At 42.8% G+C, this 26,496-nt stretch overlaps 1 protein-coding gene across 3 annotated transcripts; it reads right to left on the bottom strand.

Annotated features, from left to right (window-relative positions):
* Positions 1 to 343: 343 nt before the first annotated feature.
* On the bottom strand, positions 344 to 15,827 carry C9H8orf76 (chromosome 9 C8orf76 homolog). Of its 3 annotated transcripts, XM_069599945.1 has the most exons (8): positions 14,998 to 15,137; positions 12,895 to 12,961; positions 11,846 to 11,941; positions 10,974 to 11,117; positions 8,315 to 8,372; positions 6,533 to 6,981; positions 4,433 to 4,565; positions 344 to 669 (listed from the first exon to the last, which is right to left on the bottom strand). In XM_069599945.1, the coding sequence occupies exons 4-8, from the start codon at positions 11,048 to 11,050 to the stop codon at positions 472 to 474; spliced, it is 915 nt and encodes a 304-aa protein (XP_069456046.1). In that variant the 5' UTR covers positions 11,051 to 11,117; positions 11,846 to 11,941; positions 12,895 to 12,961; positions 14,998 to 15,137; the 3' UTR covers positions 344 to 471. The 3 variants fall into 3 exon arrangements, with proteins under 3 accessions (XP_069456046.1, XP_069456045.1, XP_069456044.1); XM_069599944.1 differs by lacking the exon at positions 12,895 to 12,961 and having other exon boundaries at positions 14,998 to 15,258; XM_069599943.1 differs by lacking the exons at positions 8,315 to 8,372; positions 12,895 to 12,961 and having other exon boundaries at positions 14,998 to 15,827.
* Between the last annotated feature and the right edge of the window lie 10,669 nt (positions 15,828 to 26,496).

The following is a 26,496-nucleotide window of genomic DNA, read 5'->3' as shown; positions in this document are numbered from 1 at the left end:
TAAAAGATTATAAAATTTAAAAGTCTGTTTTATTTAAAAAAATTCATTTAAATTGAAGCATAGCTGATTTATAACGTTGTATTTATTTTTAATTTTGGCCACACCTATGACATGTGGGACCCTAGCTGCACCATCAGGGACTGAACCTGCACCGCCTGCATTGGAAGGCAGAGTCTTAACCACCAGACTGCCAGGCAAGGTCCTAAAAGTCCCTTTAAACACTTTTCCAACAGATATCTTCTAAAGGAGCAGTAGGCCTCACACAAGTGAATGACAGAAATCTAAAAAGAAAACAAAAAATCAAGAAACTGAATACAGTAGAAATTATCTGGGAGAGAAGCCATTTTTATAAAACACAGATGATTATTTTTAATTCAGTATATTCCATGATTAGCAGAGGATTCTGTCTGAAGTAAACCAGAACACTTAATACAGTACAAGATGTTTTTTGTTTTGTTTTTATAGGGACCACTAAAGCAAGATCTGTATCTCTGTGTGGAACTGATTTTCAAAGGGACAGAAGTGGTCTTTGATCTTTCTGAACCACTTGTCTTCAAACTCTTTCGAAGACCCGATCACCAAGGTAGTCAGGGCCGCGGGGCCAACACACTTGACCTCTGTGTGAACCTCGTCTCTGATTTTTTCTGGGACAATATCTTCGCCCATAACCTGCAATAGGAGGGGGGAAGAAAAATAAAACTCTTTCCCAATAACAGGTGCATCAGACACCGAATGGAAGACCATGCTAGTCATCAAGCGCAAAGGATTTCACACAAAAGCAGAACTTCTTCAGCAGCCAGGGGACAACTCTGACAATTCAACATATTGAAAAGATGTTTATGAAGTAGTGATCCAAGACCACCTGCGTAAATACCCTATTGCTACTCTCATGCTTCCCGGAGTCAGCACATCAGGGAGGCACAACCGTGGCAGGGGTACCACTCAGGCCACAGGGAGTGCTGAGTCGACCTTCATAGATCACAGAGCATCTTCAGAGGGCAAGAACGCAACCGTGAGGGGTTCTTCTTCTCATAAACGACAGAAGAGCAGGCTTGGGAGGAACATAACTGCTACTTTGCAGAGAGCACAGACCCCTTCTTATGAAGTTCTCCAGAGACGTCAAAGGCAGCAAACAGCTGAGCAGCAAGTAGCTGAGTCTGCCCTTTCCTGACCCAGAGACTCCAACCCTCCAGGATGGTCACCACAGCAACCCCAGAGACCTGCAAGCATGCCAGCTCTCTGAAGGCGCAACACTGCCCTCTACTGGTGAGAACCAGGTCCAGATTCTGTGTGAGATTCTCTTTGACAAGACACCCACAAAACCACGTTTGCAGGAAGTGATTGGACCACTTTTGGTAAGGACAGTGAACATTTCCCACCCCAAACATTTCCCACCAATTATCATGAAAAGTCAGGGAGCCACTTGGCAGGGATATGGTAGAGGGAACTGGTCACTTGGATTTGGACTAGATGATCTCTAGGTTTCCTACAAACCCTGAGGTCCTCTGTTTGTAAATACTCAAATCATAATGGATTAGAAACCCACTCAAAGAACAGGTTCCACTGGCTTTAAATCTTCAAAGACTACTTAGTGTTTGAGGCAAAGGCTGACAGGATGAGTAGAAACTGTCAGGATTTATTAAAGCATGGTAATTTTTATCAATTGGAAGACAATTTCTGTTTTTCTATCTTGACATTTCTAAAACCCAAGTTGTATCTTATAACCACTGCTGTGTCACAGTATAAAAAGCATCTTACTTTTCTTTTAGTGGCACTTCAACTAATGATGTGTCTTAACAACCGATGACTGCTTGGACTCAATGAAATGTAGTATTTTAAAATCTGAGATATAACACCAAAAGTGCATTTTTTTAATTAAAAAAAAAATAGAATGGAATGATAGCAATATTCAAACAATGCAATATTTCAAAAAGAGGGCTCAGCAGATGCATAATTCACAGACAGAGAACTATTATCTGTCACACATGGTGAAGAATATGAAGATGTTTAAGACATCTCCTAAAGGATGTCTTACAGGGCTTCCTGGGTGGCTCGGTGGTAAAGAATCTGCCTGCCAAACAGGAGACTTGGGTTTGATTCCTGGGTTGGGAAGATCCCCTGGAGAAGGAAATAGCAACCCACTCCAGTATTCCTGCCTGGGAAATCCCATAGACCAAAGAGCCTGGCGGGCTACAGTCCATGGGATTGCAAGAGGTTAACAACAACAAAGAATGTCTTACAAGGAACTTAAAATCTAGCTGAAAAGATAAGACATTCTTATATTTTCAGGGGCCCAAAGAGCTACCTATTTCAGCAATCACTCTATCGAGCTCAGAGGGAGAAATTGCCACAGACCAGGATGTTCAGGAAAAGGTTCCTGGAGGATGTGCGACCCAGGCTGGGTCTCAAGGTGAGAATAGTAAGTAGATGGAGATAGGAAAACCCATGACAGGTGTGCTAGATGTGGGAGATTAGTCCAGTGGAAGCAAAAGGTTTGTGGAAGGAATGACCAGGCCCTAAGTCTGAGATTACTCTCGGGAAGGCCTCAGACATCCTATCAAGGCACCAGAATTAGACCCAACCTCTAAGGTAATGGTGACACGTTGAATTTTAGTCTTTAAAGCAAGCAGGTAACATGGTCAAAGCCATGTTTTAAGATGAGCCCAGCAGCACAGGTGAACACAGATCTGCAGGGAAAGAGTGAGGAGCCAAGGCAGGAGGTCACTATGAGAGTCAGATGTGAGGCAACGGGACTAGGGTGTTGGCCGTGGGCCCTGCAGGAGGTGAGACTTGAGAGGAGAGCCCCACAGTGAGGGATGGTCAGTCTGGGTGAAAGGAGAAAGATAGGTAGGATCGATGAAAGAAACTAAGTCTAGAACAAAGACAGCGCTCTCTAGCTCCCCTCTGCCTCCTCTCAGCAGGTACTTACTGATGGCCAGTCCACGCTGGGCGCTGACCAGAGGCTGACTGAAGGTGGTTTTGCCAAGTAGCCTCGTTTTACATTTGTACTTGAAACGACAGCAGATCAACAATCACCTTGGATTAATGACTCCATAAGTCACTGATCTGAGATGGGAGACAAGTGTTCCAAGATGGGACACAGACTAGAGGGTCCATGAACCCAGAGGTGACAACGGGAACTACAGCATGGTTACGGTTTGTGTGGGAGAAAGAGACAGGACAGAGAGCCTGAGCGAAAGCTCAGGGAATGTCACTACTTAGGGCACAGGGGCAACTAGCAGAGTCCCAAACAGCAGAGAAATTTTAAGAAATAAAGGAGAAAAAGAGATGAGTATTTTTAGCAGTTCAGCTGCTCAGAAGCAAGGAAGAGGGAACTAAACGTGAGTGGCCAATGGCGCTGAATGCTAAGAAAGACAGGAAGCAAAGAGGAAGGAAAAGCAGCCGTAAACTCAGGAGAGATGGTCTATCTGTATGTGTCTGAGGGTCCAAGGGAATGAGCCCATGGAAGGGGAAGGCAGAAAAAAGGCTCAAAGAGAACAGATGGGAGTGAAGACCCCAGAAGAGGGAAAAAGGGTCCAGCTGAGAGCTTAGCCTGGGGGAGGAAGACAGGATAGACAGACCATCAGTTCTTGAAAGAACCACGTTAGGAGGTATATGGATAAAGAGCTATTCTCCTGGGAAAAGTGCTTGAGCCGTCAAGTTTCAATTACATATTAAAAGGAATTAGCATGAATAACATACACTTATAGATAATCTCCAAACACCATGTTAAGCAATTTCAAGAGCATTTTTTCTTTTTACATTTTTGACCAAGCAAGACACACAGCCTCTCAGTTTCCCCAGCAGGGATCAAATCCGGGTCCCTTGCAGTGTGGAAGCTTGTAGTCTTAACCACTGGACCACCAGAGAAAGCCTTATCAATTAGCATATTTTTTAAAAAGCTAATACCAGTTAAACAAAATTGACATTTAAGTTTCTAAGCAACTGTCAAAATAATAACAAGGTGGAGCAGAAAGAAAATGGACTTGAAGCTGGAGGGGTTCTCATTTACTTCTGCCACTTAAAATCTGACCTTAGGCAAGTCACAGCCTCTGTGAGCCTCACCCCAGCTCTGTCCCTCCCACAGGCTGTTATGAGGACAAATGGGGGGAAAGACAGACAAAAGAGCTGCCCAGATGTCAACATTCATTCATTCAGCACTCACGAAACAATTATGGGGCATTTCTGATGTTCAAGTAGACAGGTGCTAACAAGCACCGACAAGCAGATGAACTTGCTGCGGGACAGAGAGGAGGAAGAGGCCACTTGCGGCAGTTAAGTGATCAAAAGGCACGCGAAGAAGGGAGATAGAAGTCCTCTAGAAGATGCAATTTAGCCCTGTGTCTTTTTGGTTTTTTCTTTAAATGGTCTCGGAGCCAGGAAAAATATCTGTGATGCTTCATTTCACATAAACCCTGGGGGACACACTCACCTCTGCTATCAACAGCAAAGTGTCTTCTTTGAAGCTGAACCTTTTCATTTTATCTTCAATTTCCTGCTGAGTCCTTAAGTTCCTCTCCAAAGCAAATGATGTTTGCTGAGATTGGGCAAGCTGAAGCAAAAGCCTGAAAAACAGCAGGTCCCAGTCTGGAGGCACCCGAGAAGGACAAAGACACGTTCACACACAGCACTGGCACTGGGCTGGAAGCGAGTCCTCTAGGCTAAGGAGAAGGTCCTCACCTTCATCTGAATCCCTAAAGCTCTTTACTCGCAACAAATTGCACAACATTACACTGGAGAACCATCTTTTCTAAAATTCATAGACCAAGCTTCCAAAGGAACCTTCAGAGAGCAAGACCTCGAAAGGGCTTCCTGTCGAAGTCGGGCGACTGAAAGCACAAACGATTTCGAGTGAAGAGAACAAGGCTCCCCATCAGAGGCTCCTCCCCAGAGGTGCCAGGAGGAGTCCCTTTGAAGCTGGTGCTCTGTGACCCTTCGGTCTCCCTGAAGCCACAGCAACCCGATCTCAAGGACTAAGGAGTTTCTCCAGCATGCTTCAATTACTTGAAGCAGGGCCAAACCTTCAGTGACCCTCTGATATCCACTTTACAATCAGTTCACCCCGACCTCCCCATCATGGCTGTGCCCTGGTCCCCTCTCTTCTCCTTCCTCCTGCTCTCCTCCCACAGCTCTTTCCTGTCACTGTTTTCTAAAACACTGAGTGTGCAGATTGTTCCAATTTCCCTCCGGCCTCGCTGCTACACCCAGAAGCAGAGCTCTCCGGTTCACTCATTTCCTGCCTCCAGAAATGCACATACTACTCCAGGCCCTGAGGGATACCGGTGAGCAAAACAGACAGGTTTCTGCCTCAAGTTGCGGAAGGAGAATGATCATAGGTAAATAAGCTAGTCTCAGGCAGTGATGAAGGCCATGAAACACTCCAGACAGGATGGACGTCGCGTCTACCTCAGACAGGGCCGTGACGGAAGGATTTTCTGAGCCACCATTCACGCTAAGGTTCAGATGGTGAGGAAGCAGCCACAGGAACATCTGGGAGAAGGGGCTTAGCCAGGGGAAGGGGGCTCGGCCACGAGAACTAGCTTCAAGTGTTAGAAAATCAGGAGGATCTCTGTGACCAAAATACAGCCAGGAAGAAAACAAACTAGAGTGAAAGAGATGGGCAGGGGCAACTCATGTTAAGTCCTCGTGGACCATGGAAAGAAGCATGGAATTTATGTCAGTGCAATGGGAAGCTGCTGGAGTTTTACAAAATAACACACGACCTGACTGGCCTTCACTCTGACTGTTCCCATCATCTACTGGCCTCTGGAGACATTCACACACATGACCCCCCTTTAGGTCCCTGCTTTCTCTCTTGTGCTCTTGAGATTACTGGACAATACCGCTTACCCTTGGTCTTGAGATTACTGGACGATACCGCTTACCCTTGGCTCCCTCCATTTCATGTCCATTTACCCCTCCATCCTCTGCCATCTGCCTGTCCCCACCGCGACTGAAACTGCTTTCTCAGAGGCCACACATGAGCTCTTGCCTTCAAAGCCTTTTCTCACTGCGTCTGATCGCTGATCCTTTCTGGAGCTCCTCTAGCTCCACCTCCCACTTCCTCACGGAAGGCTCCAGCTGGACTCCCACCCTCCACTGGTTCTGCTGTCCTGTCTCAGGGAAGGCACCACCATCCACCCTCACCCACAAGGCAGATTCTTCAGGTTTGTCTGATTTTCTTCTTTGGTAGCTTTCCGTGGAACTTGAGTGAAAAATCCCTTGTTTAAAATATTGTTTCCTCCTTCGTCAATGTTTTATATATTTAACTCCCCCTACCCCCTAATTTTAACATCTGCCAACCTTAATATCTTGAGTGATGATATGAGCTATATTCCTGAGCAAGCACAGTTGTTTTTAAATCTTACATACTGAAAGGGCACATTCAAAAGATCCCGTCAAGACCATAGGAAGAATCTCAAAAACATATATCAGGTGTCTAGCCTAGAATTTTTAGAAGCTTAAAATCAGAAGAAATAGAACCTTTATTTCACCCTTAGCACCCTGTGTGTTTCATCCACTCTGAGCTTACCTGGTTCGTATAAAAGAGGCACAGGCTTTCATCTCAGTTTCTAGCAACACTGCTGCTCTCTCTTCTGTCACACGGTTTTGAATATTTTTAAGAGCTTTCTCACTCTTTTGTTTGTTACCACTGCTTATTTCCACAGAGCTCTCAGGCAAAGTTTCAGGGAAACACAAAAGACAGTCTTTTCCTGAGTGGGGAAAGGAGGATTTGATAGCTGTGTCACTTGAGGTGAAACTGTTCTCTTTCTGAGATGACGCAAGCGATGCTGACAGCGCTGGCCCCAGGTTCAGGTAAGCCTCTCCCAATTTGCCCCAGTTCCAAGGATTAAAGGGATGCAAAGAAATCAGTTTCTGTAGGCAGAAAATGGTTTTCTCCAAGTTCTGCAAACTGGAACAAATAGTAAACTGGAGGTACAGTACAGTGGTTAAATGGTCTGTGTTAGTTGCTTTATTTTCCTGAAGAGAAAAAACAAAGGTTAAAATGTTTAAACTACAGGATGTTTCCCATATAAAAATGAAGATGCCTAAAAATCTAAGTTGTGCATGTCCTAAATCACAAGTATCTTTCATTAGCCACATAAGTAGAGCAAACTAAATGTTTCTCAATAGATCTCATTTTGAAACCATAAACCAAGAGAAATATATGTGTATGTTCAGTCGCCTCCGACTCTCTGTGACCCCCTGATCGCTTCAGGCTCCTCACTATACACTACCCAACAAAATATTACCAGTCATTCCCAAACACCCTAATGTCACAGCAGTAACATAATCCAGGTGATAGTGGCTTGGCAAAGCTCAGTACCAAAAACCTCTGTGTCCGTTTATTTTCAATTGTGCATTATAATCTTAATTGTCTTCAGCCAGACATCTGAAAGGACCAAGCCAACTTTTTTATACTCTGGGCTAATGGTTCCATTTTAATATTCCAGGCTTTCTAAAAATCCAAATGGCAATTTCCTTGAGGATTCAAATGGACTCTATTTCCAAATTCTACTTGGCTTAGACATCTTAAACAGGATGGCCCTGAAGCTCTCAGTGTTTCATGATGCATTATAATTGAATCCAAATGCCTTCTCTGGTAACCATTACCAAGACCAGTTATTCTTGGCCAGAGGGGGTTGCTTGGTTTCCTTCTGATCAGAAAATCCTTTTCAAGTCTACTTAACCAGAGGCACCACCTCTTGCCTAACTTGCCATATGGCAAAAGCCCTGTGGGTGAGGGTTTCTTTTTCTAAGTCAAAGTCTGCAGAGATTCAGTTGATTTTAAGTCTAAGGAAAATCTCGCCTACTAGTATCTGGATCAAGCTCCTGCACAGAACCGAGCGAGAAAAAAGAGTAAAACTACCCAGCATGCAGCTGGAAGAAACTGGCACGTCAGTGAGTGAAACCTTGGGGAGGACTCTAAATATCCATACGCTGAGTGAAAAGAAAAGAAATCAAGCCCCATGTAACCTACTAGGTCATACTGTACCTTCCCAAGACAGAACTGATCTGGTTCTACTATTACTATCATTCAGTATTCTTTCTTTCCCCACAGACTACTAAGTTCCAAAAGAGTTTTTGTTCAATGCTGAATTCCCAGTACAGAGCACAGCATCTCAGACATAGCAGATGTCTAATAACTGTTGAGAAATACATCTTCATGTTTCTTATTTATAGTAAGAAAAGCAACATGTACAGACTGTCTACAGGAAATGCAACCTTTCCTCTACAACCAGTCCATAGTGCTCTATACTGTTTAAAGACATTTCCAGGGACTTCTCCGATGCTCTAGGGGATAAGACTTCACCTTCCAATGCAGGAGGCAGAGGTTCAATCCCTGGTCAGGGAACCAAGATCCTCCATCCCTTGTGGCCAAAAAAACCAAAACAGAAAACAGAAGTAATACTGTAATAAATTCAATAAAGACTTTAAAATAAATAAATACGAATAAAAACATGTTCACACTGAGAAAGCAAGTGTGTGTTGGGGTCTGTAGCATACAAACCATGATTCTGATGCACCAATTCTGGGTGGCCTAACCAGTGAAGAGAAGGAAATGGCAACCCACTCCAGTCTTTTTGCCTGGAAAATCCCATGAACAGAGGAGCCTGGCAGGCTACAATCCACAGGGTCACAAAGAGTAGGCATGACTGAGCACAACTAATAAGGAAGTCTCTGGAAATTAAATTCCATTTAAATGAGTTTGTGTGCTTTTTCCCAGAATATTGCAAGTCCTGTAATGCAATGATGGTGATGATTGCTAACATTTACAGAATGCTCACCATATGCCAAACACTACTCTTCCTGCTTCACTCATGTGATCCCCATGACAATCCTTTAAAATAGACTGTCGCTATTCCCATTTTAGAGATGAGGCAACCGAGTCACAACAGAGAAGTCAGGCAGGCTGCCTGCCGTCACACAGCTAGTAAGCAGCAGAGCTACAGCAGATCCTGCTAGAAGCCACAGAATAAAGGAACTTCAGAAGAGCTGACGCGTGTTAGTGGGCTTAGGAGCCTCCCGTTAGTTACTAGGTGAGTGATGTAAACGCAGGGTATGGACAGGGCTCTCTCTCCTTGGCATCGAACCCAGAACTGGGCACATGGTAGGACTGAAATGTTTGTGAAGTGACAAATGGGGGAAAAAAGTCATTAACTGTCAAAAAGCAGTTTCCCTACCACAGTTTATCACATGAGCCTACCAGCGACTATAAGATATTTAAATTAAGAAATAAGTTTTGTTACCAATTTTATTAAAAAATCATTAAGAAGAGAGACGAATAAACTTCAGTAGAAGTTGTGAGCATAAAATGTTTATGTCATGCTGGGCGCTCTAGGACTTGCTGTCTGTTTTGTTCAATGCTGACCTATTCCCTACAGAGTATGAGGTGACAGTAACCGCTGGAACAAAACCCAGAAACGAGACAGAGCAAATTTAAAAAAAGAGGGTCTATAAGAAGGGAGAAACTTTTAAAATGAAAACAAAACACAGGGTATCAGGAAATGAGAAAGCCATGCAAATAGGCAGGGTTCACTGAGATCATGTGAAGAGATCTCACCCTTCAAAGCAAGGGGTGAGACCCACTAGCCTCTGGTGCCATTTCCTCCCTAATATTCCTGCCTGTCAGGGTGCCCAGGAGCCCAAGCAGCAGTCCTCCAAGGCCTGACAGAGCAGCTGAAGGGCTTCTGAGTGGTCCCTCCTCCTGCCTGGATCTCGCGCTCCGGATGGCATCTGCTGATTGGCAACACATTTTTCTCTGAGCCACAGAACAGACTCACTAAGCTAGAAGGAACCAGAGACAGTCCAGCCTTGACATTACTCTAGCTCCCTTCAGGGGTACTCAGGGGAAGACAAAGCACAACAGTGACATCAGGAGATGCGAGGGAGAGGTAGGTAATGGTAGAGCCGAGCCGTAATGAAGGACGGGTGACGGATATCTAGAAAAATCAACCGAAAGAACCCAGGTTGCTGCTAATTTGCAGAACAGGGAGGCTGAACACTGTTAAAACCCACCAAGTTCACTGTGTTCATGCCATGTGCTTCCTTAACAGAGTAATCTTCCGGTTTTAAGAATTAACCCATAATTAGTAGAAAAGGAAAAGAACAAAACACAGTTGTTTTCCATGTTCTGAAGAACATTACCACCAAGGTTTCCTCTCATGGCAAGAGGCTGAGGTCCTATGCAATAAAGCCCACGCAAGTAAATTTAAGGATTTCTCTTAGTTAATGAGATAGAGGAGGACAATCCAATTGCATGCATACTTTAGGCTGACCTCTGGCCAACAAGATTTGAAGGATTCAAGATCAGTGCCTTGGTGCTTCATTATGTCCCTCTAAGGAAGAAAACTGGTCATCTATAAACTAGGATTGGTGGACTCAAACTCACTCCCATATAAAATTTACACAAAAAACCTACAGGGGCTTTAATCTGAAAACAAAAATAAGCAGAATCCAGCAGTGCTCTTTTTTATTGCTTAAAAAAAATTCTGCAGACTCCATCAAGAATAAAAAGGATTAAGCCTGGCTTAGTATGATATTTATTTAATTTTTGGCAGCATTTTTTTTCCTGTTTATAAAAGTAATATATATTCATTGTAGAAACTTCGGAAAATAAAAATCTAAACAACAACGAAACACCTAAGAAGAAAAAAGATCACTAGTAATTTACTGAGTATTTATTTAGTCTTAACAAGAGTAAAACCTTTGCAAGTGAGGTTTTCAGGCAATGAAGAATTTTGAGCATAAAACAGGAAAAAATATTACAAGGAAATGATTATGTCTGGAGCTCCAAACTGTTCATCATAATAAAGTTCTTCCACCACTGACAATTTCCTTCTGCTTATCCAAACCCACAGATTTTGCTGCCAGCAAGAGGTTGTTTTTTGTTTTGTCTTTTTTTTTTTTAGAAAATAAACTATTCAGTCATCCTAGGAAAGCAAATGGAAACAGGCACAGAAACCACTCACCAAGTTTGTGGCAATCTCCAGGGCTTCCTTGTGCCTTCCCAGGTGAACAAGGCATCGAGCCTGGCCTTCCTGGACATCCCTTTTCATGGCAAAATTTGTAGATGGCAGTTTTTCTGAGATATTGGAATACTCCTGCAGTGCTTTCTGGCAAATAATTGTTAAATGAAGGCAAATGAAGGGAAGGGATGAAGAGAAAGGCAGAAAACACAATATGAAAAAGAATTCAGTCATGGGGGTGATGTGTTTCCTAGGCAGTAGGTAATGTTATAACTGACCCTGCAATGAACTAAAGGAAGACTTGAGCATTTCAATCAGTACTAGTTTTCTAAGAGGCAGAGAAGAAATGGCTGGAAAATATAACTAAAGCATTCTGGAGCCCAAAAGACCAGGATTTGACTCCCGGTTTTGCCACTAAACTTGCTGTAGAACCTTTTCACATGAGCAAAACAACAACAGGATCCTCGTGAAGATGACATGAAGTCAATATAAAAAGCAAGCTGATAGCTAGTTGTTAGTTCTTTCCCCCACTTCTTTTTTAAAACACATTTTGGGGTGCCTTGTTCCTGTGGCCCCATGAGGTATCCAAGCTAGAGGCTTCTGTATACTGAGGAGATAAGGAATCTACAAGGATCCAAACAAGCTCTCTATACTGGAGTGACAGGAAACAAAACAAAGCATACAGAGCCGTGTGGAGAAGGCCAGAAGCTTGGGATTCTAAGAGTACAAACACATCTCACGAAAGATTAAAATCATCTTCAAAAGCAACACACTCATAACTTATTACAGTACATTGTTATGTATTTAAATATGCTGCAGTGGACAGAACAAGAGAACATTTCAAGCGGCACAATCTTCTGTATGTTAAATTCTACCTGATACTCTTGCCGTCTGTAGGCCAGGTCCCCTTTGAATTTCTGGACAGTCAGAGCTTCAACATCATCGCTGCTCCCTGTTTCTTCATAAAACCACTAGAAATTGTGAAAACAGCATATTATAGAGAAGGAGGTTATGCTTTTCCATCCCATGTGCAGGAGTGCTAAGTCACTTTACTCGTGTCCACCTTTGTGCAACCCCAAAGGGGTTGGAAAACTACAGTCCTCCAGGCTCCTCTGTCCATGGGATTCTCCGGGCAAGAATATGGGAGTGGGTTGTCACGCCCTCCTCCAGGGGATTGTCCCGACCCAAGGATTGAACCCACATCTCTCATGTCTCCTGTATTGGGAGTTGGGTTCTTTACCACTAATGCCACCTGGGAAGTCCTTTCCACCCCAGACTCAGGGGCAATTTCCCATATATAACTGATTAAACCTCAGAAAAGACATACTTCTCCAGGATAAGACTCAGGAAAACGTCTGACAAAGAATGACAAGTTGTTTTTGTTTTTTTGCTGTGCTGGGTCTTCATTGCAGCATGTGGGCTCAGCAGTTGCAGCCAGCAGGCTTGGTTGCCCTGCAGCATGTGGGATCTTAGTTTCCAGACCAGGGCTCAAACTCACATCCTTTGCATTGCAAGGCAGATTCTTAACCACTGGGCCACCAGGGAAGTCCCAAGAATGACAATATTAATGGTGACTCAGTTTTTAATGAAAATTATCATCATTAATAAATATACCAATAATATGATACCTCAACTAAAGAAGCGTGAAAATATTTAGTTTCCATAGCATTTCCAATTTGGGGTTTAGGGCCTGGGAACCTACATTTAACTAGCACAGTTTACAGTGGTTCTTTAGACTGAGATATGTTTTCCTGCAGAGAAATTCTTAGGGTGGATGGAACTGGGATTGACAACTCTTTACAGAGATAACATAGGAAAGAACTACTATTATAGTGCTATTATGAAAGTGTAAAAGACAAAAGTAGAATCCAAGCAAAGACAGGAGGCTGACAGGAGGCTTCCATGCAATCAAATGCCAACGTACTGTAGGAGAAAAGTTTCAGGAAAAGTCCATCTGGAATATTTTATTCACTTTTCTACTGCTTTACACCCTATGGATAGAAAGAAAAGTGAAACAGATTTTTTTTATTATTGCATTAAGAACGTTAAGATGAGAAAACAGGGATGATGAAAAGCACACCGTGTGCCAGTTTTCCAGCTCCCAAGAAGTATCTCGTCCTCTCTTTTACTCACAGTAAAACACACTGAAGTCAAATGAACTCTGTCCCCAGTTAAATGTTATTATTAACTCAAAAGTAACTGCATTTGTGATGGTTCCACCATGGTGTCAAACCTTCTCGGTTCCATTTCTAAGAGAGATGCCCGGGTATCATACCCACCCTGTTATCTCAGTTATATAGTTCCCTCCTTAGCCTGATCCCCTACAGTGGAGAAAGCTAGCAACCACTGCTTTTCTGTTCTCCCTGAAGCAGTGTGTAACCTAATAACAGTCTATATCCTGAACTCATAATTTTCTTTTGCACTTTACTACTCCCCAGTTCCCAACTTCTTGAACAACAGCTCCATTACTGCAAACCTCCACCCAACAGTCACAATTCTACTGGGAAATGATCAGGCGAAATTGGCTTTCAAATGCAAGAACTCAGACAAGAAAGCCTTCAAATACTCCATTCTGGTAAGAAAAGGAGGGAAAAGCTGTGAACAAGGGTGAAAACTAAGACGTGAAGTGCTGGTAAGACAAACACCTGGTTCCAAACCGAGCAGTAAGGGAAAACAAATCTAACTCAAACTCCTAGTTTTATACTTGGGAGAATCAACAGGACTTGAATGAAGCCTGAATTCATTTCTTGAATGAGGCCTGAATAGTAACTCTCTGAATTTATGAGAGTCACCATTTGCCAAATAAATAAATCCTAAAGACAAGTGATTTGGGGGATTTTACTTTATAAGTAAACACATCACATTATCTCATTCCACTCTCACAATAATCCTGTGAGCCAACAAACATTATTTTTTTCTCAAATGACGAATAAGGAACTGACACTCTGAAAGTCAACTTACTGACTCTTAAAGTCAATGCTGGAATCCAGGTGTCCTATCTCACAACTGTGGCTTTTTAATGTGGTACCACAGGACTTCAAAAGTCCATTTCCCAGTTTTAGTCTACAGGATCAAGTAGGCCACTCTGAAAGACTGCACGTGGCCAGGAGAAAATGTAAATTAAATAAAACAAAAATCCAACCCAATCCAGTTATTTCAGAGTGCCTGACATCTGTAGGTACAGGGATTTTAAGGAAAAATGAGACAATATATGGCCAGTGCCTGGAATACTATTTGATAAAAAGGAACTATTATTGGTAGGATGACATTTACAGACTAGAAAAAATCCAAGGTAATACTCTACTTACGCAAAGTATTCAGAGTTCCTACTATGAACAAAAACTGGTAGGCAGTGTGGAGGACATAAGGTGAAGCACGCACCGTCCTGTGATCATTCAGCATTCTGGGTCTAAGAGCTTTAGAGACACTGACAACTGCGTTAATATGTAAAAGACGGGAAAGGAGTCAAAGACAAAGATAATGTGGCTGGAAGGGGGAGTTAGAAAAGACTTTCTGGAGGAGGCGGCATTTAAGGTGCACCTTGAGAAATGGATATAATTGAACGATTTTGACCACCTGAGCGGGGTTAACGTGGGCAAGGGGAACTCAGTGAACAAGGACAGGCCCGGTTCGGAGAGCAGACAACACTGAAGTCTGAAAAGTGGGCGGTGGCTGAATTTTTGCGGGCCCTGACTGTACGGCTGCAGAAGCAGCGAAAGTCCATGGTAGCTAATACAGACTACAGAGTAGGCCCGTGAGACCAGCGAGGCGCGGTGAGACCGGCGGAACGCCAGGTGTGACCTGATGGCCGGCTGCGCGGGGATTCCCTCGGGGGCAGAGGATGTCGGACTCAGCCGGTGCGGCTCGTAGGTGGAGGGATGGCAGGGAGGCCCAGGTGAGCGTAGGGCGGCCAGAGGGTCTGGGTTCGGCGGACAGGCTACGCGGGCGTAGGACTTCTGAAGCGCTGTCGGGCCGAGACCACCAGGCCCGGAGGCTGCGGCGAGGCCGACAGGCCCCGCTCTCTCACCTGCGGCTCGCAGCGTTTGGCGCGGTACGACTCGGGTGGTCCAGGCCGCCTCTCCCGCCTCTCCTCGAACACCGAGTCCTCGAATTCGCCGCCGAGCAGCCAGCATCCCGTTTCCATTGCGCGCCCCACACCGGCGCATCGAGAGGAGGCGGTACCTAGAGCGGAAGAGGCCGGCAAGATCCGGCGCGCGGCATGCTGGGACTTGTAGTCTTAGGGCAGAGGCCAGACCGGGACTTGCCCCATGGTAAGTTTCAAGTTGTTGAGCTGAGATTTTTATCTAATTCACAAGGCGAGGACAGAACCTGACTTCTCCGTTTCTGGAGATGGGCAGAACGATACTTACATGCACTCATCAAAAAGCACTGGCCTCAGGGTAGCTGTTTAAAACCAGTTTTTCATTGTTGACAGTATTCTTGGCACTGCGCTAAGCCTTTTTTTTTTTTTTTCCCATTTTACTGTAACTTTTCTAACAACTTTTGAAAGAGACAGTGATTCTCATTTTTCAAATGAAAAATTGTGGCCTTAGAAAGGTTAAGTAATTTTCTCAGGATAAACTATTATGCTGCTGCTGCTGCTAAGTCGCTTCAGTCGTGTCCAACTCTGTGCGACCCCATAGACGGCAGCCCACCAGGCTCCCCCGTCCCTGGGATTCTCCAGGCAAGAACACTGGAGTGGGTTGCCGTTTCCTTCTCCAGTGCATGAAAGTGAAAGTGAAGTCGCTCAGTCGTGTCTGACTCTTAGCGACCCCATGGACTGCAGCCTACCCGGCTCCTCCGTCCATGGGATTTTCCAGGCAAGAGTGCTGGAGTGGGGTGCCATTGCCTTCTCCAATTATGTGGCTAAGAGTTGGGAAATAAAGAATTGAGTCAATAATCTCTGTGTGTCTTCATGAAGAGCCACACCAATTATAAAGATTGGGGTATCGTAATTCAGAAAAGCTATGACAAACCTAGAGAGTGTATTAAAAAGCAGAGACATTACTTTGCCAAGAAAGGTCTGTATAGTTAAAGCTATGATGTTTCCAGTAGTCATGTATGAATGTGAGAGTTGGACCATAAAAAGGCTGAGCGTCAAAGAACTGATGCTTTTGAATTGTGGTGTTGGAGAAGACTCTTGAGAAGCCCTTGGACTGCAAGGAGATCAAACCAGTCAATCCTAAAAATCAGTCCTAAATATTCACTGGAAGGACTGATGCTGAAGCTGAAACTCCAATACTTTGGTCACCTGATGTAAAGAGCTGACTCATTAGAAAAGACCCTGATGCTGGGTAAAATTGAATGCAGGAGGAGAAGGGGATGACAGAGGATGAGATGGTTAGATGGCATCATCTACTCAAATGGACATGAGTTTGAGCAAGCTTCGGGAGATGGTGATGGACAGAGACGCCTGGGTGTTGCAGTCCATGGGGGTGGCAAAGAGTCAGACATGACTGAGCAACTGAACAGTAACACAGTGAAGGCCTTGTAAAACAGGGGACATGGAGATTTATTCTGGGGACTCAATCAGGGAGCATTAATTCTGCCCAGAAAAATACTAGATCCCAGAACTCTAAACACAATATTTACTAGAATTCTTACTCTTTCAAGATGTTCATTGAGACAAAAAAGTAAAAATTGTTGACAAAATATGGGGCCAGTATTTCACAGCATAGTATTATGGCACCATATTACATAGCAGGTCATAGACATGGAGGTTTTCTCTTCAAGGGTTCTTTTCTCTTCAAGGGTTCTTTTCTCAACCCAAATTTCTACTCCATACATTAACTCTAGGAGAACCGAATCTACTCCCCAGTTTTTCAAAATCCATCTCTCTGTTGATGATTCCCCAAATCTAGAACCAGCTCCTGTATCCTTGGTGGAAATCTCCACCAGAACAGCCTACAGATATTAACCACTGATGAGTTCATTCATCTAAGGACCCTTAGGGAAAAGTCCTAGTTAGGAAAAATTTAGAAATTATAGAAAAGTGAAGGAAAAAAGGTATCCATAATATTATCACCCCGAAGCAATGGAGTCTAAAGAAGGAAGAGCTAGTTGCCCTAATTCTAAAATGCTCTGTCTTAACAAAGACAGTACAACATATTGTCAAAGGGCCTCAAGCACCAGATTTGTCTGGATTCACAATCCTGGTTCAGTTATTCACTGGCTGTGTAACCTGATCTCTGAAGTAGGCATTGATTAAAATAGTGCATGTAAGGTGCCTGTTGGATAGCAACTGAATAATGCATGTTTATTCAAAATTCCTGTCCCAGGTGCAAAGAGCGAAGTAGGCAGGGAGGTGTTTTGTTTTTTGTTTTTTTTTTTTTTCTCCAGCTTTCCCTTTTTTAGGGCTGCTTGGTTTTTGGAACTTCTACTCTCCCCTGTTCTGAGATGCCTCCAGTCTAGTCTCTTCCTGGCCCTACAACTAACTGAGGTAGATATTTTGCTGAAATGATTAGGAAGTCATGGAAGGGGAGTTTACGGGTAAAAGAGAGTTCTTTGCCTTTTGAACTCAGGATCCCTGAGCTAAGGGGTTTCCAGCCTTTTTAGCACTAAGAATCCTCTTAGTTATTTTCCTCCAAAGTAGTGGAGGATTTACATATGCAGTAAAACTGCATATGCTAACTAATGATTGCTTCATTTTTCTTTTGAATCCAAGTCCTCTGTAACAGCCAATTCGAGCTCTGCCCAGCCTGAGACTACTAGCATTGTCTCACTGTGTGTTAGGATTCTATGAAAGCAAAGAAGTAACTGCCAAGGACCCTGGGAAGCTTGAGGAAAGACTAAACGTGATTGATGTTAGGTCATTGACAATATTGAAAACAGCTCAAAGATTGCTATCGATTGAGGACCCAGGGTCTGTACCCCAAGCTGTAAACCACCACCTCAAATGATAGACCCTGGAATAATATTTTAAAAGAGGAGAGTAAGGCTCTCCTGGTGGTCGAGTGGTTAAGAACCTGCCTGCCAACACAGGGGACACAGGTTCGATCCCTGGTCTCGGAAGATCCCACATGCCAAAGAGCAACTAAGCCTGTGCGTCACAACTACGGAAGCCCATTCGCTAGAGCCTGTGCTCCACAAGAAGAGAAGCCACTGCAATGAGAAGCCCATGCACTGCCACAAAGAATAGCCTCTGCTCACAACTAGAGAAAGGCCCAGTGCAGCAGCGAAGACCCAGTGCAGTCAAAAATAAATTTAAAATAAATCTTTTTTAAAAAGAGAGAGGAGAGCAAACCAGTAAAAGAGTGCTCTGTAACTTAAACACACCTCATACACCTAGGAAGTATCAGATGTTAGGGAGTGCCTATGACAGACACTCTGATGGCAGGAGAGGGGACAACGTGGCTTTGTTTGCACTTATCTAGCACCCAGGAAATAACATTCGTACCAGCCTTTGCCAAAGTTAGTCTTCTTTTTTCTTTCATTGGCCATGCCAAGTGGCATGCAGGATCTTAGTTCCCCAACCAGGGATAGAACCCATGCCCCCTGCAGTGGAAGCACAGAGTCTTACCCACTGGACAGTCAGGAAAGTCTCTGTAAATTTTTATAGGAGGTACAGTCACTGATTCAACTAAAATTTATTGAGTACCTACTATAAGCAAGAGGAGATACCCCTCATCCAAGGTAAGGAGCAGCGGCTGTACTTTGCTGGAGCAGCCGTGAAGAGATACCCCACGTCCAAGGTAAGAGAAACCCAAGTAAGATGGTAGGTGTTGCAAGAGGGCATCAGAGGGCAAACACACTGAAACCATACTCACAGAAAACTAGCCAATCTAATCACACTAGGACCACAGCCTTGTCTAACTCAATGAAACTAAGCCATGCCCATGGGGCAACCCAAGACGGGCAGGTCATGGTGGAGAGGTCTGACAGAATGTGGTCCACTGGAGAAGGGAATGGCAAACCACTTCAGTATTCTTGCCTTGAGAACCCCATGAACAGTATGAAAAAGCAAAATGATAGGATACGGAAAGAGGAACTCCCCAGGTCAGTAGGTGCCCAATATGCTACTGGAGATCAGTGGAGAAATAACTCCAGAAAGAATGAAGGGATGGAGCCAAAGCAAAAACAATACCCAGTTGTGGATGTGACTGGTGATAGAAGCAAGATCCGATGCTGTAAAGAGCAATATTGCATAGGAACCTGGAATGTCAGGTCCATGAATCAAGGCAAATTGGAAGTAGTCAAACAAGAGATGGCAAGAGGGACGTCGACATTCTAGGAGTCAGCGAACTAAAATGGACTGGAATGGGTGAATTTAACTCAGATGACCGTTATATCTACTACTGCAGGCAGGAATCCCTCAGAAGAAATGGAGTAGCCATCATGGTCAACAAAAGAGTCCGAAATGCAGTACTTGGATGCAATCTCAAAAATGACAGAATGATCTCTGTTCGTTTCCAAGGGAAACCATTCAGTATCACAGTAACCCAAGTCTATGCCCCAACCAGTAACGCTGAAGAAGCTGAAGTTGAACGGTTCTATGAAGACCTACAAGACCTTTCAGAACTAACACCCCAAAAATATGTCCTTTTCATTATAGGGGACTGGAATGCAACAGTAGGAAGTCAAGAAACACCTAGAGTAACAGGCAAATTTGGCCTTGGAATGCGGAATGAAGCAGGGCAAAGACTAATAGAGTTTTGCCAAGAAAATGCACTGGTCATAGCAAACACCTTCTTCCAACAACACAAGGGAAGACTCTACACATGGACATCACCAGATGGTTGACACTGAAATCAGACTGATTATATTCTTTGCAGCCAAAGGTGGAGAAGCTCTATACAGTCAACACAAACAAGACCAGGAGCTGACTGTGGCTCAGATCATGAACTCCTTATTGCCAAATTCAGTCTTAAATTCAAGAAAGAAGGGAAAACCGCTAGACCATTCAGGTATGACCTAAATCAGATTCCTTATGATTATACAGTGGAAGTGAGAAATAGATTTAAGGGCCTAGATCTGATAGAGTGCCTGATGAACTATGGACAGAGGTTCATGACATTGTACAGGAGACAGGGATCAAGACCATCCCCATGGAAAAGAAATGCAAAAAAAGCAAAATGGCTGTCTGGGGAGGCCTTACAAATAGCTGTGAAAAGAAGAGAAGTGAAAAGCAAAGGAGAAAATGAAAGATATAACCATCTGAATGCAGGGTTCCAAAGAATAGCAAGAAGAGATAAGAAAGCCTTCTTCAGCGATCAATGCAAAGAAATAGAGGAAAACAACAGAATGGGAAAGACCAGAGATCTCTTCAAGAAAATTAGAGATACCAAGGGAACATTTCACACAAAGATGGGCTCAATAAAGGACAAAAATGGTATGGACCTAACAGAAGCAGAAGATATTAAGAAGAGGTGGCAAGAATACACAGAAGAACTGTAAAAAAAGATCTTCAAGACCCAGATAATCACGATGGTGTGATCACTCATCTAGAGCCAGACATCCTGGAATGTGAAGTCAAGTGGGCCTTAGAAAGCATCACTATGAAAAAATAAAAAGCATCACTATGAACAAAGCTAGTGGAGGTGATGGCATTCCAGTTGAGCTATTTCAAATCCTGAAAAATGATGCTGTGAAAGTGCTGCACTCAATATGCCAGCAAATTTGGAAAACTCAGCAGTGGCCACAAGCCTGGAAAAGGTCAGTTTTCATTCCAATCCTAAAGAAAGGCAATGCAAAAGAATGCTCAAACTACCACACAGTTGCACTCATCTCACATGCTAGTAAAGTAATGCTCAAAATTCTCCAAGCCAGGAGAATACGTGAACCGTGAACTTGCTGATGTTCAAGCTGGTTTTAGAAAAGGCAGAGGAACCAGAGATCAAATTGCCAACATCTGCTGGACCATGGAAAAAAGCAAGAGTTCCCGAAAAACATCTATTTCTGCTTTATTGACTATTCCAAAGCCTTTGACTGTGTGGATCACAATAAACTGTGGAAAATTCTTCAAGAGATGGGAATACCAGACCACCTGACCTGCCTCTTGAGAACCCTATATGCAGGTCAGGAAGCAACAGTTAGAACTGGACATGGAACAAGACTGGTTCCAAATAGGAAAAGGAGTACGTCAAGGCTGTATATTGTCATCATGGTTATTTAACTTAAATGCAGAGTACATCATGAGAAACGCTGGGCTGGAAGAAGCATAAGCTGGAATCAAGATTGCTGGGAGAAATATCAATAACCTCAAATATGCAGATGACACTACCCTTATGGCAGAAAGTGAAGAGAAACTCAAAAGCCTCTTGATGAAAGTGAAAGAGGAGAGTGAAAAAGCTGGCCTAAAGCTCAACATTCAGAAAATGAAGATCATGGCATCTGGTCCCATCACTTTATGGGAAATAGATGGGGAAACAGTGGAAACAGTGTCAGACTTTATTTTTGGGGGCTCCAAAATCATTGCATATGGTGAAAGTTATGCCCAACCTAGATAGCATGTTGAAAAGCAGAGACATTACTTTTCCAACAAATGTCCGTCTAATCAAGGCTATGGTGTTTCCAGTGGTCATGTATGGATGTGAGAGTTGGACTGTGAAGAAAGCTGAGCGCTGAAGAATTGATGCTTTTGAACTGTGATGTTGGAGAAGACTTCTTGAGAGTCCCTTGGGCTGCAAGGAGATCCAACCAGTCCATTCTGAAGGAGATCAACCCTGGGATTTCTTTGGAGGGAATGATGCTAAAGCTGAAACTCCAGTACTCTGGCCACCTTATGCGAAGACCTGACTCATTGGAAAAGACTCTGATGCTGGGAGGGATTGGGGGCAGGAGGAAAAGGGGACGACAGAGGATGAGATGGCTGGATGGCATCCCTGACTCGATGGATGTGAGTCTGAGTGAACTCTGGGAGTTGGTGATGGACAGGGAGGCCTGGCGTGCTGCGATTTATGGGGTCACAAAGAGTCGGACATGACTGAGCGACTGAACTGAACTGAACTATAAGCAAGGACTGTTTTGAGTGTAGGATAGCAATAAATAAGACAGGTGAAATTCTTGCTGTCATGGAACTTCAGTTCTAGTGAGTAGATAGATAATGAACAAGTAAGTAAATGAAAGAGGTAGCTTAGACCATGGTAAGTACTACAAAGAAAATTTGGGGGATGATATATAAGGGACTCCTTCAGGTAACCGGGTTGTCAGAAAAGGTGCCTCTGAAGAGCTGAGCCAGGAATGAAGAGAAGGAGCTGGCCAAGAGGACATCTGGAGCAAAAGCATCTGAAAAACTGCAAGGAAAGAATGAGGAGCGGAAAGTGAGCCACAGTCCTGAGGTCAAGTGAGCTCACAAGAGAGCTTGGTGTGTGGCCTGAGACAGGAGAGTGAAGCAGGTAGCAAATCGGGTGCTCCTTACACATTTACTGAACGAACAAATGATCTAACGACCCCAGATTTCAAGTGCTGTATCTTACTAGCTTCTTGTATTTCTTGTGTTTGCTGTGTCTGGTGGCCCATGATGTCACATTATTTTCCCATCACCCCCATGGCTGTCATATGATCTGACTCTTTAGCTGAATTTTGGCCTCTTTTCTCTTTTCCTCTACAAAACTCAATTTCATGCCCTTTTATTCAGGTCAGCAACTCTTGAGCCAAATGAAATTTTCTCAGGGCTTGTGGAGTGTACCGTCTCTTGCTGAGATCATTTCATTCCAGTGTCACAGGCTGTTGTCCCAAAGACAAACACTGCCTGCCAACACTAGCTATGTGCACAGCTAGCCGGCATTGCTTTTTTCTCTCCTGGCTCCCAGACTCGCAGTCTTCAGTTCAATTTGATGAACATTCACTGAACAACAATTTTGTGCAGACACTGGTTAGGTCCTAGAGGCAGTGGTTAAGGGTGAGAGCTCTGGAGACGGTTTGGCATCTCTAACACTTACTAGGTGTGTAAATTTGAAACTGTCTGAGGCTCATGTTCCTTATCTGTACTGTGGGGGTAATAATAGTGTTGACTTCATGCATCAGAATATGAGAAGGTGGGATGGCATCACCGACTCGATGGACATGAGTTTGAGCAAACTGCAGGAGATAGTAAACGACAGAGAAGGCTGGTGTGCTGCAGTCTATGGGGTCACAAAGAGTCAGACACGACTTAGCTGCTGAACAACTTCATGCATCATCCATGGGGATTCAGATAGATCATGTAACTCTCTCACTCTAGTGCTTGACATATTGTTCAGCACATGTTAGCTTTAAAAAAATTTTTTTTAATGTTTTCTGCCTTCAAAGTGCTGTAAGCTAATGAAATAGATGTACATACAGAGTCAACCAAGACCTGTTGGGTGGACATAGGGGAAGCAGTTAGTACTGACTGGAGCAGGAAAGGAACGAGGGAGGCCTTTGAGGGGAGGCAACAACTGTGGTAGTGACATCAGAAGGAGAAATCAGAGAGAAGGAATAACATTCATATAAGCCTGCCAATGCAGGAGATACAAGTTCAATCCCTGGGTCAGGAAGATACCCTGGAGAGGGAAATGGCAATCCACTCCAGTACTCTTGCCTGGGAAATCCCATGGACAGAAGAGCCTGGTGGGCTACAGTCCATGGGGTCGCAAAGCGTTGTACATGACTTAGTGACTAAATAACATTATTTCAGTCAAAGCAGCTGTGCACCTACTGTGTAAAAAAATGCAATTAATGAACAAAAGACTGAAATAAGATTGAAAGTAATGAACCCCTTATGAGAAATATAAAGTGCAAAGGAAGTCTGAAAGAAAGTGAGCTTAATTCCATTAAGGTACTTTGTATTTAAAGATCATCTTTTCATAGTGCTGGATTAACTGGACAGCCACATGTTAAAAAAAAAAAGAATCTAGACACAGACTTTACGCCCTTCACAAAAAGTAACTCAAAGTGGACCATAAATGCAAAATGTAAAATGCATTTTATAAAACTCCTAGAAAATAACCTCGGGAAAACTGAGATGATCTTCAGTATGACAATGACTTTTTAGATAAAACACCAAAGGCACTATCTATGAAAGAAATAATTGGTAAACTAGATTTCATTAAATTTAAAAACTTCTGCTCTGCAAAAGAGTTTCAAAAGGATGAGAAGAGAAGCCAAGCCATGGCTCAGCTGAAAATATTTACAAAAGGCAAATCTGATAAAGGACTGTTATCTAACATATAGAAAGAACTCTTAAAACTCAGTAAGAAAACAACCAACCTGATTTTAAAAATAGGTCAAAGACCCTTGGTAACAACCTAGAGAGGTGGAATGGGGAGGGAGGTGGGTGGGATGTTCAAGTGGGAGGGGACATGGGTAAATCTATGGCTGATTCAACTTGATATTTGGTAGAAACCAATGCAATACTGTAAAGCAATTAACCTCCAATTAAAAACAAATACATTTAAAAAATAGGTCAAAGACCTTAACAGAAACTTCACCAGAAAAGATATACAGATGGCAAAAAAGCATATGAAAAGATGTTCAACACTAGTATGTAGTCAAGGAAATGTAAATTAAAACAACAGTGAGATCCCACTACACACCCATTAGAATGGCCCAAATCTAGAATACTGACAATAGCAAATGCTTGTAAGAATATGGAGCAACTGGAAATCTCATTCACTGCTGGTAGGAATGTAAAATGGTGTAACCACTTTGGAGGATAGTTTGGCAGTATCTTCCAAAACTAAACATACTTTTATCATATGACATAAAGAAATCACAAGAAGAGATACATCAAGACCAATATCTTTTATGAATATAAATGTAAAAACCCTCAACAAAATACTAGCAAATGGGAGACAACAGGATATTAAAAGTATAGCACACCATAACCAAGTGGGATTTATCCTAGAAATGTAAGAGAGGCTCAACAAAAGAAAATTAAACAATGTAATACATCATGTTAATGGAATGGAGGGTAAAAATAAGATCATTTCAGCTGATGGAGAGAAGGCATTTGGCAAAAGCCAAAACTATTTCATGATAAAACCACTTAGAAAACTTGGAATAGAACTTCCTTAACATGATAAAGGGCATTTAGTAAAAGCCCACAGAAACATCATATTTGATGTGAGACTGAAAGCTTTCTCTTATGATCAAGAACAAGACGAGCCTCTGTCACCACTGCTATTCAACCCAGTACTAGAAGTTCTAACCAGAACCATTAGACAAGAAAAAGAGTAATAGGCATTCAAATTGGAAAGGAGTAGAACTAACATGATGCTACATATAGAAAATTCTAAAGAATTCACGTGAAAGTTACCAGGGCTAGGAAACAAATTCAGCAAAGTTGCAAGTTAAAAGATCAACAAACAAAAATTTTGCGTGCTTCTATACAGCAGCAATGAACAATCTAAAAAAGAAATTAAGAAAGCAATTCCAGTAACAGCTTGAAAGAATAAAATACCTATAAATAAAAGCAACCAAGGAGGTGAAAGTAAGACTTGGTTGCATTTATTTATAGGCATTTTACTCTTTTATAAAATAAAAACTCCAAAACATTGCTTAGAATGAGCAAAAAAAAAAAAAAAAAAGAGAGAAAAGTAAACTAGACTTCACCAAAATTAAAATTGTGTGTGCATCTTTTTTGTGTGCATCATAAATAAAGTGAAAAGACAACACACAGAAGGGAATACAGTCAATTCTCATTACTCACAGTTGTTGTGTTTTATAAAGTCACCAGAGATACTGGACAAACACTTCTAGGGTTAAGATCCTGGGATCTTCTGGTCATAAGTTTCATCAGTTAATCAATACCTATACCTTGTCTTATGTGCTTTTGCTTGCGTGTATGTGTGCGCGCTCAGTTGTGTCATCTCTCTGTAGGCCCCATGGACTGCAGGTCACCAGGCTCCTCTGCCCCGGGATTTTCCAGGCAAGAATACTGGAGTAGGCTGCCATTTCCTACTCTAGGGGATCTTCCCAACCCAGGGATTGAACTCACTCCTCTTCTGTCTCTTGCATTGGCAAGCAGATCCTTTACCACTGGTGCCACCTGAGAAACCTGTTTTTGCTTAAAGAACCTTATTTAATATATATTGATATATATTGGTTATTCATTAATGTGAAAGACACCTTATTTAATATATATCCTTATTTAATATATATTCATATATATTGGTTATTCATTGTGAAAGACACCTTATTTAATATATATTGATATATATATATATTGGTTATTAATTAAAGTTCAACAGCATATTCCTTGTGTCTGGATGAGGCTTGTCTAACACACATTTTTCTCCACAATGCATGTCACAACTTTTCTTGCATTCGGTGATGCTGGAAAACACTTTGGCAATACACTTGGGGGTCATTTTAAACAGTGAAATTACCAACAAAGAAACACGAAATATCTTAAAAGTGGCACTAAACAGATTACAAAAAGGATGGTTCTTTACAGTCTGAGAGCTAAAATAAGAGGCAAAGCATTCCCTTTTTTGACCTCAGCTGGGAACATACACAGGGGACAACTCAAATTCTTTGCTACTGTGGACAAGCACATGAATGGGCACAAACCTGCCATGAATAGATTCAGGGGTCACAATTACATTTTAATGAGTAGTCAAACTTG

Source organism: Ovis canadensis, chromosome 9, assembly GCF_042477335.2.
Source record: "Ovis canadensis isolate MfBH-ARS-UI-01 breed Bighorn chromosome 9, ARS-UI_OviCan_v2, whole genome shotgun sequence".
NCBI classification, from domain to species: Eukaryota; Metazoa; Chordata; class Mammalia; order Artiodactyla; family Bovidae; genus Ovis; species Ovis canadensis.
Note: the sequence above shows the minus strand (reverse complement) of the source record. Positions and strands in the feature narration are given on the sequence as shown.